We start from the raw sequence: 17,604 nt of genomic DNA, 5'->3' as shown, positions 1-17,604 counted from the left end.
ACTGCCTATAGATAACCCGAGTTATAGATTGTGAATTATATTGAAGCAGTTTCCTGAAGATATCTCAAACCATTTCTGGTTAGAGAGCCTGAAATTGGTGATGCTGACAAAACATTGAACTATTGAGTTACAGGTGTGAGCTGTTAGTTTCAGGACATTAAGACCTATTTTGCATGTGATAAACTGAGCTATTGCATATGGACCTGCCTGTACTATTGACTGTGGTGAAGTCTGATCTATTTCCCTGCAATCAAAGCTATTTTTAGGCTAGAAGGCAGAATAAGCTGTTGCCCAAGGGATAACTGATCTAATGCCAACTGTTACAACTGGGGGTCTCTATTTGGACTAAGGTACCTACCTCAGCCAACTAGAGACCCCCAGTTCTAACATTCACCCAGCGGAAAACGGTGAAGAGGCATGGTTTGATATCATCTTGTTCCACTGGCACCCCCTTATCAAATGTGAAAACAATGTGGGTATTGTCGGTGTAAGAGATTATGTTGGCTCCAGACGACACAACCAATTCACTAAGGGCATATCAGTGCACGGACTACCCTATTGCATACCTCTAATGGTAGGATGTCCAAAGATTTACTCATTGACTAGAGTAAACTAAACAGGTGCTTGCCACCAACAAAATTTGGAAGTCCAGAGATAACTTATCAACTGTTTTAACGCCCAGATTCCTAGCATCCTGACTAGGAGAAGGATGGGGGGAGATCCCCTAGGTCAGCTGTTGTTAATCCAATGGTCTCTGGCCTTTCAGAACATCAAAATCTCAGCTTGTTCCCCATTGCACTGAAGATTGTTCTTGTTCATCCATTGTAGAATATTCTGCAGACAAACAATGAATGACAAGAGTTTGCCAGTGGCAAAATAGTCAAAGATGAGGAGCAGGTGGGTGTCATCAGCATAAGAGATGGTTACAAGGGCATGGGACTCTATAAGATTGGCAAATGGTGCCATGCAGATGTTAATTAAAGTAAGGCTCAAAGAGCCCTGCGGCACTCCACAAGCATGCCTCTTCCCAGAGGAGTAGAACAAGCAATATCTCTTATTCTCTTCCTTCAGGGAAGGATTTAAACCAACTCCAGGCAAGATCCCCAATACCTATCCCCAGTATCTGCTGCAATAAAACTTGAAAACTATGCAGTCTCCACCTATAATGGAGACTGAGGTTTAGTACTTGAGGCACGGGGGATTCTTCTCAATTTACGTCAGAGACATTCAAAACTTTTCCTCCCCATAATGGAATTTCTCCTGGGGAAGAAAGGACTGTGACAGTCGACACACCCTAATTCAGGTGCAAAACAGTGAACACCAGTGTGGCCGGTAGACAAGTAGTTGAAGAACCAAAAGGCCAAGGTTCCGTCATGATAAGGTTGAGGATCCACCCGCAGAAATGGAGTGGTACTCTTACCTCTAAATTTTAATGGAATAGAGGATCGAAGACATATGGAGGTACTCCCACTGGCAAATTCTAAATGTCTTCCTTTGTATCTTAAAGAGCAACCATGTATATTTGCAAAAATCACTTCAGTCCCTTATTTTATTTTTATTAACATTCCTTCCATGACCATCTCACCTTATACTATATCTGCCTCTCAAACCATAAATAAATCTATAATTTGTTTAAAGTAGAACAGCTTTGATTTATTAGAAATGGCTGTAATTGCTATGTCTGAAGCAATATGGAATTATAATGTAATCAAGATCTTCGAGTTTAAAAAATAATCGTATTAACTTTTTTCATTTAATTTATTTCAGAGTCTGAAAATAAGCAGGAAGATTTCTGTACTAATTTCGTGACAATGAAATGTTGCATCAATCTCCTAAGGTTTCCCATGCATATGAATAATGTTAAAACTCCTTTCAACTCAATAGGAAGGAAACTTGATTTGCAGTCACTTTTGGACAACATCAAATGGGTTATGAGAGAAGAGACACACTTAGGAATGATAAACAACTCGTGATGAAAATATTGTAGAACCGGATGGTCCAATATTAACACTTTCCATTCACAAAATAATCAGATAAGGAAACATCATTTCAGTTTATTATTACTGCCAATCTACTCTGCCAACACAAGGCTTGCAAAATATTTTGAAGAATTTTTGGAAGGATTATTGCTAGGATACCTACTGATGGTAACCACTGCAGCTCCGAAGAAATAATATCCAATTACCCCTTTACCAGACTTTTTTCTATAGTTCTGCATATCTTTGTAACATTTTCCTCAAGTGTACAGAATGTCATTTCACTTTCACGTTTGCAAGATTGTTTTCTGATTGTGTTAATTAGTACATTAACTAGCTGTATGAGAATGTCAAAGGAGTATGCATGTTGTTACTGCAGTTGTAGGGTTTTTGGAATGCACGTTTTACATCTTTTTGTTGGGGACTGGACTAACTACCAGTCAACAGGCTGTAATCTCTGCGGGGTCTCCAGACAATTAGAGCATGTTCTTTTTGGGTGCCCCGCATTGTACCATTATTTTCGATGTTTGTTGAAACCACTGCTTATGAAATATGGATAATGGTCATCAAAAGATGGCAAGCTTTTTTTTAATATATAATCTAGTAAATAAAATGATGTGTTTTACATTTTTTTTAGTTTTTTTAAATTGTTCTATTTTAGATTATATATTGATTTGGTAAATTGTATGTCAAGTTATATTTCAAGTAATGTGGATCTAATTGTAGAACTGTAACTTATGAATAAATTGTGTTGACTGGAGATGGGAGCCGCTGTCAATATATTACTATTTGTTTGATAATTGATGCCCCCGATCGGTTGTGATCATTTCTGTCGCGTAAGTTAGGAGAACCGTTTAAAATGTACATTCTACCTGTCTGAAATGGACATTCGTAGCAGACATAGACTGGTGTTGGCAAAGGTGTCATCCGGATGACGTTGTGCCCATGAATAACTATCAGTGATGTGCATGGTTAGTGCTACAAAATGCTAACTGAATTAAGGGCCCTGAACTCTGGGATCACAGAAAATATGTCATAAACTATAGGGTGGCGACAAAGAGGTGCTTACCTTCATGTTCAGGCTTAGAAGATGAATGATGGTCCTCAAATGTAAGGTCTGGTGTGATATGCTAATTACAACAAGATGGCTTTAATGAATATATTTATTGATATTGCAGGTATTGTGACCTAATGAGGTTCATATCTATGGCTTGCCGCAAACTGAAATAATGGAGCTGTCCATGAGGTATCCTTTTCGATGTCCTACCCAGCGCTCCTTGAGCTTTCCAATAAACAGCACACTCTGTTTGGACATACTAACCCTTCGATGAGGAGGAATGAAAGGATGGGATGATCTGATTGCCTGGATGTACTCCACCTAACCAAGAAACGGATGTGAAGGAGTACAGTTTCTGTATTGAGAAAGGGCATGGCCAAACCTTTCTTCAGACTGCAGAAGATTCTTCGACGGACACAGTTTCTGCTTTTCTTCCTCACTGCTGCCTACCTAATGGCCGGAAGCCTTTTACTCTTGCAGAGTTCTCGCTCAGTAATTCTTCAGAGCATTCGCGGGGCTTCAAGTGTTCAGGCTGTGCCAGTTTCAGGCATGGTATTGGAAGACCCCATGCTGGAAACCAAAACCGTGCAAAATGAACATTTTACTCCCCATGTTCTGGTTGACATGAAATGGATCCGTGCTCCAGTGACTAGTCCTCAAGCAGATCAGAGATTCGGGCCCCGCTGGTTGATATCCCGTAACTTAGAACTACGACAACTACGACGAAGGTGGTTTCATAGTTTCATGAATGACAGAGACCAAAGGAAGGAGACCAAACAAGAGCTAAAGCATTCAGTAATCAACAAAGGTAAGAATATTCTAAGTATAATCTAATTAATGTTTGCTTTGCTCATTTAGTGATAAGAGTGAAAGTTTATAAAGTCAATAGCTCATGACAATGGGCACTGATTGGAACTGAAATTGCTCAGTTTAACTGGCATGGATACATTGTTGATAAAATAATGCACAATAGTGATAGCCACATAGACCTTGAGACAATGACAATGGCAAAGCTCTGCAAAGTGGTTTGGAAAATGTTGTCTGGTTCTCAGTGGAATTTGGATTTCAGCATCATAGTGACAGCAGAAAAAGGACTGCAGAGCCTTACAACTGTTGGATCTTCTTGCATTATGCAGCAAGGTTATAAAATTATGTGGCAAAGGTACCTATGCAAAAATCGTAAATTTTGCAGAACTATCACTGGCAGTATTATGTCCATCCATTTTTTCAACAAAAACATTGTGAAATCTGCAAATTATTAAAATATAGGGCAATTTATTGGACACATGTTATACATTTATGATTATTTGGTAAAGGATGTAGCCACAAAGTCACATATATCAACTGGACCTCACAGTTTTTAGCTGCATGTGTAGTTGACCTGAGCTTAATATGTATAACTATGTAGATACTGCAGAAAAACAGTTATGAAGAGTGTGGCTTGCTGGCCATTCATTTATATCTCTCTGCAACAGATAGTAGCACCCTTTTTCGGTGAACAATTCTCTTAAGGTTTTCAAAAGACTTAACAACATCAAAGAAATTAATACAATTATAGGGCAATAATATTATGAAAAACAGTCATGTTTACGGGATTTGCAGATGAAACATGTAAATAAAAATAATTCACAAAGCGTTTATAAACAAAAGGATTACAATGATGGAAAGTACAAATTTATAAAATTAAGAGAAAAAGATGTAGTAGAATTAAAATAAAAAGAGAGAGAAAAAGGGAGAAATGTATGGAAAGAGAGAAAGAGGGAGAAACATAATCAAATATGAAAACAGTATGTATGCAATATTCAATAGAGGATCAATAATGTGATCTTGGAAACAAGAGGATTGATTACCAATAAATGTCTTGATAATTTTTTTTATAAATGGTGTTAGACTTGGCACCATTGGCGTGGGTCTCCCTTCCATTTTTTGCTGTTGCCTCATGTGTTTTTGCTGGTTATAGATACTTTGGGCACTGTGCCACTGCTGTTCAGTGCCACAGTGCAAGTGCTCCCTATGGTAAATTGATGTATGAATTAGTGACTCCATGATTAGCTTGATTGGTTTACTTGTCAGACCCTAGTACAGTGCACTGTGTTTGCCCAGGGCTTGTAACCAATGCTGCTGGTGGACGTGCAGCACTGATTGTGCCACCCACCGGAGCAGCTTGTAAAGTGTGTCCGTGGTCTGCCTTTGCAGATCCTGTGTGCAGTCTGGTACTGGGCAAGTGCACCCACTTGCCAGTCCCTAAACCTTCCCTTTTATACATATTAGTCACCCCTATGGTAGGCCCAAGGATAGGGTGCATTGTAGGTAAAAGGTAGGACATGCCCTGATGTGTGTGTCATGTCCTGATAGTGAATTACAGCCATTTTCGGTTTTCACTATTGCAAGGCTACCTGTTCCCCATAGGCCAGATTGGGCAGTTTGATTATTACAATTTATAATCCTAACTGACTCAGGGAACATGGTAGAAATTCGAGTTTAGTATGCCTGAACTCAGAATGATAAAATACATCTTTTAGTGAAGTTGGTTTTAACATTCTGTGTTTGAAAATACCACTTTTAGAAAGTAGGTATTTTCTTGTCTAACTATCCAAACCTGCCTCTGCTAGGCTGTGTATTCCTTGTCTGGAGTTTGAGTGACAGGGGCTGGGGATTCCAGGAGACAGGGTGAGTCAGCACAAGGCTGAATAGAGAGATCTGCATCTAGATGGGTGGGAGGAGTTGCACCTGGGACCTGAATAGGCCTGGGCCTTCCCTCCACAATGCTGGCTCCACCTCCTGTGGTATGTCTGATGTCCCTGCCCTGCACTGTGAAAGGAAAGCAGGAGACATGTCAACAAAGTGCTCCAGGACTGACCAGAACTGGTTTGGAGTAGGCAAAGGCCTCTCTGCCTTCAAAGAACAAAGATAAAAGCAGTATAACTATTAGGATCCAGACCCAAGAACTTTAGATCACTTCACAGACGAACCTTTGCTGAGGAGAAGAACCAGGAAGCTGAAGGAGGAGACTACTCCTGTGCTGTGTGTTTGGGGGTTGGCCTGCAGTGGTTGCTTCATTACCAAAGAGAGGAGAAAAGGACTGGGTGTACTTTCTATCAACTTGAAGAAGACTCTCCAAGGGTTTGAACTAGAGCTTGCCTCCTGCCTGAAGTCTCAGGGATACAAGACTTCACCAACCAGCTCCTCCCTGAATTCCCTTGCTGGGAATTGAAGTGCCTGCTGTTGTGCTGGGCCTTCTGAGAGACTGCGTGTCGCTGGGAACTGGAAGCGCAATGCAACAAAGAGAGGTGTGTCGCCGACGCAGCCGCTGTCATCGCATCGTCGAGGAAGCGAGCCGCTGCTGCCATTATCGCATCGCTGAAGCGCGGCGCATCGCCGGAGAAGCGGGACACTGCCACAGAGGTCATCGTCGCATCACCGGAGAAGCGTGTCGCAAGGCCTGTCGCGGCTCCAAAGTTCATCGAGTCACCACACGGCCGTCGGGCGTGCACGCATCACACCAACGTTGTAGCATCGCAACCAAGACTCCACTTTGTCACATTGTACTGGAGAAGAGTATCGCATCGAGGTGCCAGCGTGTCGCATCGCACCGGAGAGCAGTAAGAAACCGACGCATCAACTCCCCGCACAGTAAGGAAGCGAGCATCAACTCCCCTGCGCAGCAGTAAGGAACTGACGCATCACCTTCCCTGCGACCCTTTTGATTTCTTTGCGTTACGCATCTAAGGTACATTGAGAGTAAAGTTTTATTTTTAATGGTGTGCGCAGCGATGAAGAATATCCAGGGATTTTTTCTGAAATTATCCAATATTTCTTTATTGTTCAAAAATTCAACAGTTCATAAACAACAGGGAATTTCAGCCAACGCGTTTCGTTCTCATGGAGAACTTCATCAGGGCATCTCAAGGAAGGCCCTTCTTGAGGGAGAGAACATATAGGTTCTCATAGATCTTTAAGAGTACGGTGATGTTCTATGACGAACTTGAGATAGCGAAGGTCGTGTCACAACCTGAAAAACAAACGTGTTCCAACTACAATTATAGTTCTGAGTTTTTCAGCGAAATCCAAAGTAATAATGTTCCAACGAAAACGTTTTTAACTAGGGGTGGGCGGAATTTGCGAAATTCACTTTCGCAAATTATCGCGAAAATGTTAAAAATCTCCGCAAACACGCGGAAATATCGCGAAGATGCAGATGTTTTTTTCCCGCCCGTTCGCGGTATTTTCTGCGTGGTCGCGGCTCATCAACTTACCCATGCAGCCAGGGCACTTGTTGAAATGAAGAGCACAGTGAAGGTGAAGTCAGGAGTCTGTAGTCTGGAAAGTCATGTCGGCAGTCAGATGCAGATCCAGAGGTGGCCTCAGTGAAGTCTGCTTGCAGTTCTTTTTGACGTTGAGCACCCAGAACCTCTGGAGTTTCACCCAGAGTCCAGTTCTTGCAGTTTGCAGGTTAGAAGAGTACACTCTGACACCAGCCAAGGGACCAGGATCTGGTGGGGCATCTCCTGGGGGGTCAGGGCTCACTCCAGCAGAGCCCAGTAGAAGGGTCCAGGCAGGCAGTTGGTGCTGGTCAGCTGGGCAGTTGCTGGGAAGGCCTTTGGAAGATTGTTTTGTACATGTAGCACAAACAGGCGGTCAGCCAACTAACCCTTGGATTTACTGCTGTGATCCTGGTTTAAAGAAAAAAGCCAGTTGTTGGCTTGGCCCTTTTTGCAGGGTCATCCCTAAACTTTTTGCCTTTCTCCTAGCCTTTTTTCTGATATGGTGTTGGTGGTTTTAGGACGCTGGGCACTTTAGCACTGCTGTTCAGTGTAAAGTGTGTGTGCTCCCTGTGATAAACATGATAAGATTGGTCTACACCTGTTTGGCCTATTTATTTTACCTGTCAGTCAATTGTAAAGTGGTATCTCATATACGCAGGGCTGGTGAATTAAATGCTACTGGTGGGTTTGCTGCGCTGATTGCGCCACCCACCAAAGTAGCCTTTTAAACCTACCAGAGGCCTCTGCCATTGCAGGGCCTGCGCGCGCAGTGTTACTGCCACTGTGACGTGGCACTTAAACTGTGTGCCATGTCTGTGATCCCCATTTACTACATGTCAGTCACCCCTAAGCTAGGCCCTAACTAGCCTTATGGGCAGGGTGCATTGTAGGTAAAAGATAGGACATGTACCTTAAGTGTCTGACATGTCCTAGTAGTGACAAACAGCCATTTTGGTTTCTCACTACTGTGGGGCTGCCTTCCCATAGGAATGCATTGGGGATTCCCTGATAAGTGTTTCAGTGGTAATTCCTGATATGAGAGGAGCAGCGTGGTCAAGTTTGGTATGTTTGGAATAGTGATAATAAATGCTACACAATGGTGTGCGCAGATTTATTATAACTATTTTAGAAATGCTAATTTTAGAAGTGGGCATTTTTGTGTGCTATGTGTCTGTCTGCCTGATGTGGATTCCATGTCTAGCTTTGGAGTGACAGGGGCTGGTGAGGTGTGTGTGGCTCCAGGAGGGGCAGAGTGAGTCAGCGCTAGGCTGAATAGGGCATCTGCATTTGGAGTAGTGGGAGGCGTAGTCCCCTGACCCTGAATAGGTCTGTGCCTGCCTATGTGAATGATGGCTCCGCCCCCCTATGGTGTGTGTGATGACGAGCCCCCACCTGACTAAGGAGGGTGTGAGCACTGTACACAAAGTGCTTCAACACCCCCAGAACCAGTTGGAACTGGTTCCCCCAAGCCCTGTGCTGGCGCAGACAAAGGGAAATGGAGTATAAATGTAGGGGCTGTGACCCCATGTTTTTTGGTACTTGTTCTTGTGCTGGGAGCTTGCTGCTCCTGGGCTCCAGGAGGAACCGCCGCGAGGGACTGCCTCCCTGCTGGAGAGCCCTGTGTGCTGACGTGCCTGGGCCCAGCCTTGTGCCCCTAGAACTTTGCCCTGGATTTTGAACTCTAGCGCCTTGTGAGCGCTTTGCTTCTGTTCTGGAGAGTGCTATTTGTTTGTGGCCAGGACAAGAGGAGCTGGAGTCTGCAGCACAAGGCTGCAAGGGAATCCCGGCGTGTGGGACTCCCCCCTGTGCTGCTTTAGAAGCAGGTGCCCACCCCGCTCTGATGCTATTTTAATAGCTGGTGCCCACCCCTCATGGTGTGCTTGAGCGGGAGCCCACCCCGCTTTATGCATATTGTTAACAGCGGGTGCTCACCCCGCGTTTCTGCCGCTTTTGAATGGGTGCCCACCCCGCAATTGCTTTATTCCAAGCGGGTGCCCACCCCGGATTTTGCCGAAAACAGCGCCATACCGGGAACGCGACCCGGAAGTCAGGCAGAGGTTGCCTGGTCTGGGGCGCAGCTAGTACCGGAAGGAGGGTGGGAGCCTAAACCGCCTCTGTCAAGCTATTTTGGTGCCCCGGGAGACCCAACCCAATCTGGAGAGGCCCGACTGGTGTCCCGAGGGCTCTCCCTGCCCAGTAGTCTTCTTCACGACTGGCAGCAGGAACGAGAAGGAGCCTTGTGCTTCCCTGCAGCAGACCGGAGAATAGCCTGCAGAGCTGGTGAGTGGGGGCACGGTGGTGCACCTTGTTGGTGCTGGTCGAGGCACATTGTCAGTGCCTGAACGGTCCCGCTGGAGAGCTGGCTACTCCAACGTGGGGCACATTTGTGTTGTAGGGCCTCAGTGGGGGTCCAGAGGGCACAGAAGTGCCAGTGCCTCTTTGTTTTTGTCCACAGCTGCACCGCACCTGCCCGGGCAGCTGCACCAAGGAGACAATTGTTTTGCCAAGTCCCAGTGGGGACCCAGGAGGCACAGTAGAGCCAGCACCACTATTTCTTTGGGGCATGTTTATTCATTTAATGAGAAAGGAGTGAGATACACTCCTGCCCTGCCCCAGGGAAGTGCGTGCCCTTCTGATGTTGCTACATTGGCAGCCAAGCCCTGACATTTTGGACATAGGGCATTTGAGCTCCAGAGAGAAGGCCAGTTGGCCAGGGGGTCAGTGTTAGGTTGGTAGGGCGCCCGGCCCTAATGTGATTTATGCACCATGGTTTATGCCTCTGATGTTTATGCTTATGGGGTTATTGCATACTGTGTTTATTCAGGTGCTACTTATTGCCTAATGTGATTAATACTTATGAGGTTGGCACATAATGTGTTTTATGCCTACTGTGATGCAGAACAAATGTGGTTATGTTGCTAGATATAATACTGGGGTCATTATTGCACCATTAGTTACTGGTTGTGTTTTATATTTACTACCTGCGTTTTGATGGTGTTGGCAGTTGCCCGATTGGCCCTGTCCTGTTTATAGTCCCCTGTGAATATTGCCTAGTGCCAGTTGGCACAGTGTATATGTGTGATTATGTTTCTAATGTGTTTATGATAATACAAAGGCTATTTTATTTATATAACATTGTGTGGAGTTTCTTTTGTGGTGTGCCTAGAGTGTTGCTGGTGTGTGTGTGTTTCGCAAACGCTTTATACATTGCCTATGGGATAAGCCTGACTGCTCGTGCCAAGCTACCAAGGGGGTGAGCAGGGGTTATATTCAGCGTGTAACTCTCTTGCCCTGACTAGAGTGTGAGGTTTCTGCCTGGCTTAGGCGCAAGCCCTAGCCAACCAGAAATCCCATTTCTAACGCCAGTTTTCCTTCAAGCTTCAGACAGCAGGGTAATCCTTATTCTGAGTCTCTACAGGACCAGGAATATTCTGATTCTAGTTTCTGTGGGTGCCGCTTTTATACCCAGTTCCAGCCTGTGTGTGGGGGGCAATCCCTGGCCTACTCTCTTTAGAGGTTAAGTGAACTTTGGTCTACATTTTATCCCATAAAATAACAGACCAACATATTGATAAATCACTTTCCCACTGCCATTTAATCTTAGATTTAGTTCTTGGAGATATGCATTGGTAAAACTCGTTATAATTAAATTAAGCTGTGGTATTGATAGTTATTTTAAATTTATATCTGGTGCAACAGCTTCCCAAAAAGGGTTTCCCGGCGCCAAGCCAGAGAAGGAGCAGGAAAGGAATTACTGATTAAACAACCAGGTTTTTAGTAATTTACGAAAGTGCGTGTAACTGGTTTCATTCTAGAGTGGTAGAGGAAGAGCATTCCACAGAGAGTGGCCCAGGTAAGCAGAGGAGCGACCACCTTACAGGACAGCCTAGTACTAGGCACCATGAATTTAGCCTGGGTGGTGGCGCGAAGAGTGCGTGATGGCAAATAGGGTTTGACTAGATTTTGCATATACGGAGGAGCCGTACCCTGCTTGACAGTGAACATGTAGCTTAGAGCTTTAAACTTGATCCGGCTCTCAACTCTCAGCCAGTGGAGGTCTCTCAGAGAGCCCGAGATGGAGACAACTCTAGGAACCTGACAAAGCAATCTTGCAGCAGAATTCTGCACCAGCTGCAGCTTGTGTGTCACATCTTTATTGGCTCCTAAGTAGAGAATGTTACCAAAGTCCAGTCCAGATGTTACCAGTGCCTGGATTGCGGTTCTCTGGGTGGAGCTTGGCAACATCCAAACAATTTTCTTCAACCATTTCAAGATGGTGAAGCAGATTGCAGCCACCTTCACGGCTTGTTGATGCATAGATAGTAAGCCGTCAATGATAAAGCCAAGGTTCCGGACGTGAAGAGACGGGCAAGGTAAAGCACCCATTTCTGCCAGCCAATGGAGAGGTCCCTAGAGATCTTTGTTTTTTCCCAAGATCAGGACCTCTTTTTTTTCACCATTAAGTTTAAGAAAATTGGCCAGCATCCAGGATGCAATTTTGCTCAGCCCAGACCCGAGAACAGATGGTTCCACCTCCTTACCCGCAGAGAGAGAGAAAATAATCTGGGTGTCATCGGCGTAAGAGAATAATGACAACCCAGCGTCCTCTGCAATCGCTGCCAGGGGTCTGACATAGATGTTGAATAGTAAGGGACTAAGGATAGACCCCTGGGGAACCCCATAGGGAGAGGAGTGGATGCTGGAGGTGGCTACAGAAGAAAAGACCTGAAAAGTGCGGTCAGTAAGAAATGAAGTTAGCCATCTAAGTCAATGATTCCTAGAGATTGTAGAGCCTTTATTAACACGGTGTGAGACACCGTGTCAAAGGCCGCACTTAGGTCAAGTTAAATAAGGGCCACTGTGTCTCCGGCATCCAATCGATGATGTAATGTTTCAGTGACACCGAGAAGAGTGGTTTCAGTTGAGAAGCCAGCTCTAAACCCAGATTGTGATGGATGAAGACATTTTTGGGTCTCAACAAAATTGGACAACTGCCCATTAATGTGCTTTTCCAAAACCTTGGAAAGTGCTGGAAGTAAAGAGATTGGCCGATAGTTTGAGGAAAGGGTAGGGTCGGTGTTGGCCTTCTTTAGTAAAGGAAGGACCATTGCATGCTTCCAGTCAGAGGGAACGATGGCCTCCTTTAAGGAGGAATTAAGAAGCTCCATCATTATTTTGAGACAAGGTAGTTCAAGCTGCCGTAGAACTAGTATAGGAAGGAGATCACGGGTGGAGTCTGATTTGATGCTACCTAGATACTGTCTAAGGGCCATGATGTCTAATGGTAACCAAGCTTCCAGCTTGTTGGCAGGTTCTTTGGTGCATGTGTCTCTACATTTGAATGTGCCGGCTTCCTGAAGGAAAGTAGGCGGAGATTAAATGATGTTAGCTGTTTTATTACCATTCAGGGTTGAGTATATTGTTTCCACTTTGTTAATAAAAAATTGCGCGAGATCCTCACATTGCCCTTCATTCAGGCTGGGAGGAATGGGCTGGGTGTCAGAGCCTGATAATTCCTTCACCATTTTGAACAATGTTTTTGAGCATTTCTGTGCTCCAATGATAGTGGAGGAAACGTAGTCAGCACGGGCAGCCCTGCAGAGAGTGATAATCTCTCTTAGCCCGTATATAGGCAAGATTGGAATCTGGTGCATAGTCCCTCCTCCAGCATCTTTCCATATTTTTACATTTTGTTTTCTCTGTTTTTAGGTCTCGCCTGAGCCAGCGCATGCGCTGTCTCAAGCGAGACATTTAGTAAGCGGGTTTTGGAAGTGCTACACAGAGGCAGCCGGCCCCCAGCTTGCTGTTACGCGCACATCTGGATCCTGAATTATTTTAACTTTTGCCGCTCGCGTGTTTGCCATCGCGCGCGCGCGCACCCCTGCTTTCACTTTTGCTGTCTTGTGATCTATGCTACCTTTTTTCTCTCAGACCCTGTGCTTTCTGTTCTTGTCAGTCTAATTCCTCTGCGTGCTCAAGCAAAGTGTGCTAGACTTAAAGTGTCACGCATATGCAGTAATATACACAAAAACACGTTGAAAACATGAAAGCGACACACATGGGCAAACTGAAAACTCAACAGATAGCACACCATTGCGCACTGCCTCCCCTCTTTTCCTGGTGGCCCCTTTATCTTTCGTCCCTTTTCCACACTTCTCTTCTCCGCTCGCAATTTCTGGGCCAGTCCCCATGCCCCGGAAACCTCTGGTTGCGCCTCTTCTAGGCCCGCTGCAGGCCTCTCCGGTTTCTACGACTCAAAGCTCGCGCTGCTACTCTGATGGTCGCTGCCATCTTTCATTGACCCCTGACCTTCTTTAGAGTATAAGAGGGCGTCACGGCCATCTTGTATTGGGAACTATCTCCATTCAACAGAGTCTCTGCCATAACACCGTAATCGTTAAACGGAGACGGAAAACCCTTGTTTCAGATTGTCGGCCATTTTTAATTGGGTGCATTCTCGTTCTGTTTAAACTGATGGAAAACTTCAAGAGGACATTTTGGGTCAGTAAGTGAATTTATTTTAGCGATATGCATCAGAGCAGGTAAAATCCTAACACATTAAATAGGACCGGTGGCTCCCCGCTAAGTACAGGAGGCTTGTGTTCAAATGACAAAAACAAAGTAAACGGCTTGTGGTATAGGACAAAGTAAGACGTTAAACTGCTTATGTAAGAAGCAACGGAATCACTGCATTTCGGAGAGCAGGCTGCAAGAGCTGTCAATATGGGTTAGAAACTACCGTTTTCTCTGCACTTATTTGACACTGCTTTTTTAAACGTTAGAGTAATTTTAATGTTTTTTGAATGACAATAAAAAAGAAGTATTCATAAACAGACGTGCTAAAGTTACCATAAACTCCGCTAGCTTGTAAATTGTAAAGTATCAAACATTTTTAACCATTCATGAACAAGAATTTTCAATTCTGTGTTGATTATGCTTTAAATTCTATGTCAGGACCAGAGGCTCTGATTATGCTTTCTCTCTCTTTGCTGCAAAATTAACAGAAGCCAATTACAACAAAGTATAAGAAACAAGCATTGGCATAGCCAATACGTCTCGCCTTTGGGACCTTATAAGTGTTTAGTTATCCAGCACAATATCCATGGTGCAACAACATTAACTGTTGCATGGCTAAACACTTATAAGGTCCCAAAAGCGAGACCTATTGGCAATGCCAACGCTTGTTTTAACTTGTCTGTAAACCAAGTGGCTCGGGCGGTGTTTATTCACCCTCTTAATATAGGGTGGAAGACTGACATCAATGGCTTTCTGGATCCAATTCTGAATGGCCACTGAGTCAGAAATAAACTTTTTATTAAGGGTGGGGACATTAGTGGATAGAAGTTTGTTAAAGGCTTCAATGTCCAGCTTTCCTCAGTTCCTAGTTTGTTTTTGAGTGATAGGAATAGCTGCTGGCAAATTGATTGATAACTCTAACCTGAACCAACCGAGAAGTGGTCAGACCAACAGAGTGGAGTGGCAGTGAAGCAAACAATATTAGATAAATTATAAAAAATGAAGTCCAAATTATACATCCTGAAGAAAGAATTTCATTTTGTAGGACAATCTGAAACATTAGATGTGGGAAAAATGGGAAGTAATTATATTTGATATAATACTATTTAATTTAAATATTTTGTAAATGCATCGCTATGTAGATTACAATAATCTTGCAAATCTCTAAAAGGAGAAAGAACTTGTGCTTTCCTTTCTAAAACAATCAACAGGTAATTCATTTTTATAAGTTAATTAACTGAGATCATAGAAAAGGCAATACTGTTAAAATTAGACACTTTAGATAATAAGAATTCTTGCAATAAATCCCAAGTGTGATTATATAACAGGTATTTCTTCAGTTTGGGCCAATTATTCATGTGCAGTAATTCATTGAAAGAGAAATCACTCATTCAAATATTTTGCAAACTAGCCCACTTTGATGTGCTATTGAGAATAAATAGCAGGCTTTTTGTTAAACACATGGTGATATAGTGTAACATCAAGAAATTTGACCCCCCACCACCTGTTTTGGGCCATTGAAATATACTCAGTGCAGTTTTCGGAGGTTTCTTTTTCCATAAGAACTTTTGACAAAATATAATCAAAACCTTTACAAACATTTACTAAAATCGGATCAAGTAATTAGTGAAATTACTGTTTCTTTGAAGCACAAATCATGTTTATGATGATGGGAAGATCTTCATCTAATCAAACACTTAGGGCCTGATTACGATAGCGGTCGGACATAGCAGATGAAATGGATGACATGTAGTCGGCAGTTCCACCTGCCACATATTAATGCGGCCTAGGCGGTCAGAAAAATGCCTTTTTCCATTGAGGCTTGTGCTGCTGCCGAGAAAAAGACTGCAGCACAAGCCGCAATGGAAAAAGGCATTTTGATAACAATCATGCACCGTGTGCCAGTCACCATAGCGGAGGTCCACTGGGGGTAGGGACCCTACAGCAGTGCCTCCACAAACACCACTCCCATTGTAGGAATTACGGTCCATCTGTCCTTGAGCCTGCTGGAGGTGTCGGTCAATTCCGCAGACCGCTGCGCACTGACCGACCTCATCATAAAGTGACGGTTGGACCGCTATCCTGGCTGTCGTGCAGACCGCCACCAAAGGCCTTTCGGTGGCGGTCTTTCCGACATCCTAATCAACCCTTTAGATATTTTATATTTTAAGGATCGGGTAGAAGTTAGTATATTTAAACATAGAATCTAAACACAGACTATTATTAAGGGCAAGACTTTGAAAGAAAAGGTAACTTCCATTAAAAGAGGTAGTAGGTAGAATCAGGAAATGACATACACAGTAAAATATAATCAGCATAAGATGAAAAAAATTCTATTTTCATCATTGAAATTCGAGAATTATTTGTAATATGATTCAGGAAAGGTTTAAGACAATAATAATTTGGAACATGTCTAGCACTAAGCTGTAATTTAAGGTAAGAGGAAAAGAATCCATTAATGAAAAATACTGGTTTAATTGTACACAAAGCTTATCATATTATTGAATTGAGGTCCAAATCCAGTCCTTACACTGTTTTAAACAAAAAGGCCCAATTAATCCTGTCAGCAGCCTATTCTGCATCAAGTGATTTGCTAGTGAAGGAAGGAAGGTGCTTTCATTGCAATATTTATTAAAGCTTTAGCATTGTCTGAGGAGATGCAGCCATTAATAAAACCAGATTGATCAGGTTTTATGAGAGACAGAATAAAAGGCACTAGTATTGTAGCCAATATTTAAGATACATTTTACCATGACTATTTATAAAGGATATTGGCCTAAAGTTTACAATTTAATTACCTTTATCTTGTTTGAGAACAAGTGTATTGACTGCTTCCACAAAAAGACCTTTTGGCACTTTCTTCAGATATAAAAGAGTTAAACATTTCAATCAACTTGGGACATAATACATCAGAAAATTGGGAGCTGAAATCTGTTGAAAGTCCATCAAGACCAGGATCTTTAGCTTCCCTGAAGGAGAAAATTGTATTTTGACTTCCTATAAAGTAATCTTGGCTTCTAAGGATTCTTTAATTAAGTTAACATTTGTTTGTTAGGAAAGTAATGTTCAAGTACACATTGGGAAGGATGAATATCTTTTCAATACAAATGTTTAGATATTGTTAATGTCGTTTATTGATGTTGTTGTTAGAGATAGAAACAGTGTTATCAATGTCATTTAATATGCGTTAAATACATTTCTGTTCATTTATTTAACATTTCCAGCTCTATTTGGCACTCAAAATATTTAACTTTTACCTTTAAAACATTATTTCTGGTGCTTAATGTAGCAATTGTGTTCAGTTCAAACTTTGCAAAAACAAGGGCTGACAGTATTTGAGAGGATGTTGATGTAAAATACAAATGCTCTAAAGATTTTATTCAGGGCAATGGGCAGCCCCTCTCTGTGGTCACTTCAAATCAGCCCACTGGGATTGGTACCTACCTGACTCGGAAGACAAAAGAAGGTCCATGTCCAGGTGTCGTCTGATATCTGCTCGTGACTTCGAAGGCCCCTTTGAATTAAATTAAGTTCCAGGGCACAGCCCAACTGGTCTTCTTGCCTGAACAGCAAAACAAACCTCCCCACACCCAGGCCATTGTTATAGCTCTGAAAGAAGTTTTTACATCTCATCTGGGCTATTCACCAACTGGTTGACAGGTTGGAGGCTGATATAAATTAGCTTCCAGAAGATTCAGGCAGACAAATGCTAACTTTCTGAAAACAAAAGTCTGTTTTCTTCAATATGTATAAAACATGTGACTTTGCCACTAAGTTGGCCTCTTAATAA

General features: G+C 43.1%; 1 protein-coding gene across 1 annotated transcript in view; it reads left to right on the top strand.

Annotated features, from left to right (window-relative positions):
* Window positions 1-17,604, top strand: part of WSCD1 (WSC domain sialate O sulfotransferase 1) — a 244,185-nt gene that overhangs the window by 79,140 nt on the left and 147,441 nt on the right. Inside the window, exon 2 of the mRNA XM_085649909.1 lies at window positions 3,155-3,841. Coding sequence (XP_085506035.1) covers window positions 3,406-3,841 — 436 coding nt within the window. The 5' untranslated portion in view covers window positions 3,155-3,405. The remainder of the gene's footprint in view (window positions 1-3,154; window positions 3,842-17,604) is intronic.

Source organism: Triturus cristatus, chromosome 3_2 (genome assembly GCF_964204655.1).
Source record: "Triturus cristatus chromosome 3_2, aTriCri1.1, whole genome shotgun sequence".
Lineage (NCBI taxonomy): Eukaryota > Metazoa > Chordata > Amphibia > Caudata > Salamandridae > Triturus > Triturus cristatus.
The sequence above is the reverse complement of the archived record's forward strand: the minus strand, read 5'-3'. Positions and strand labels throughout refer to the sequence as shown.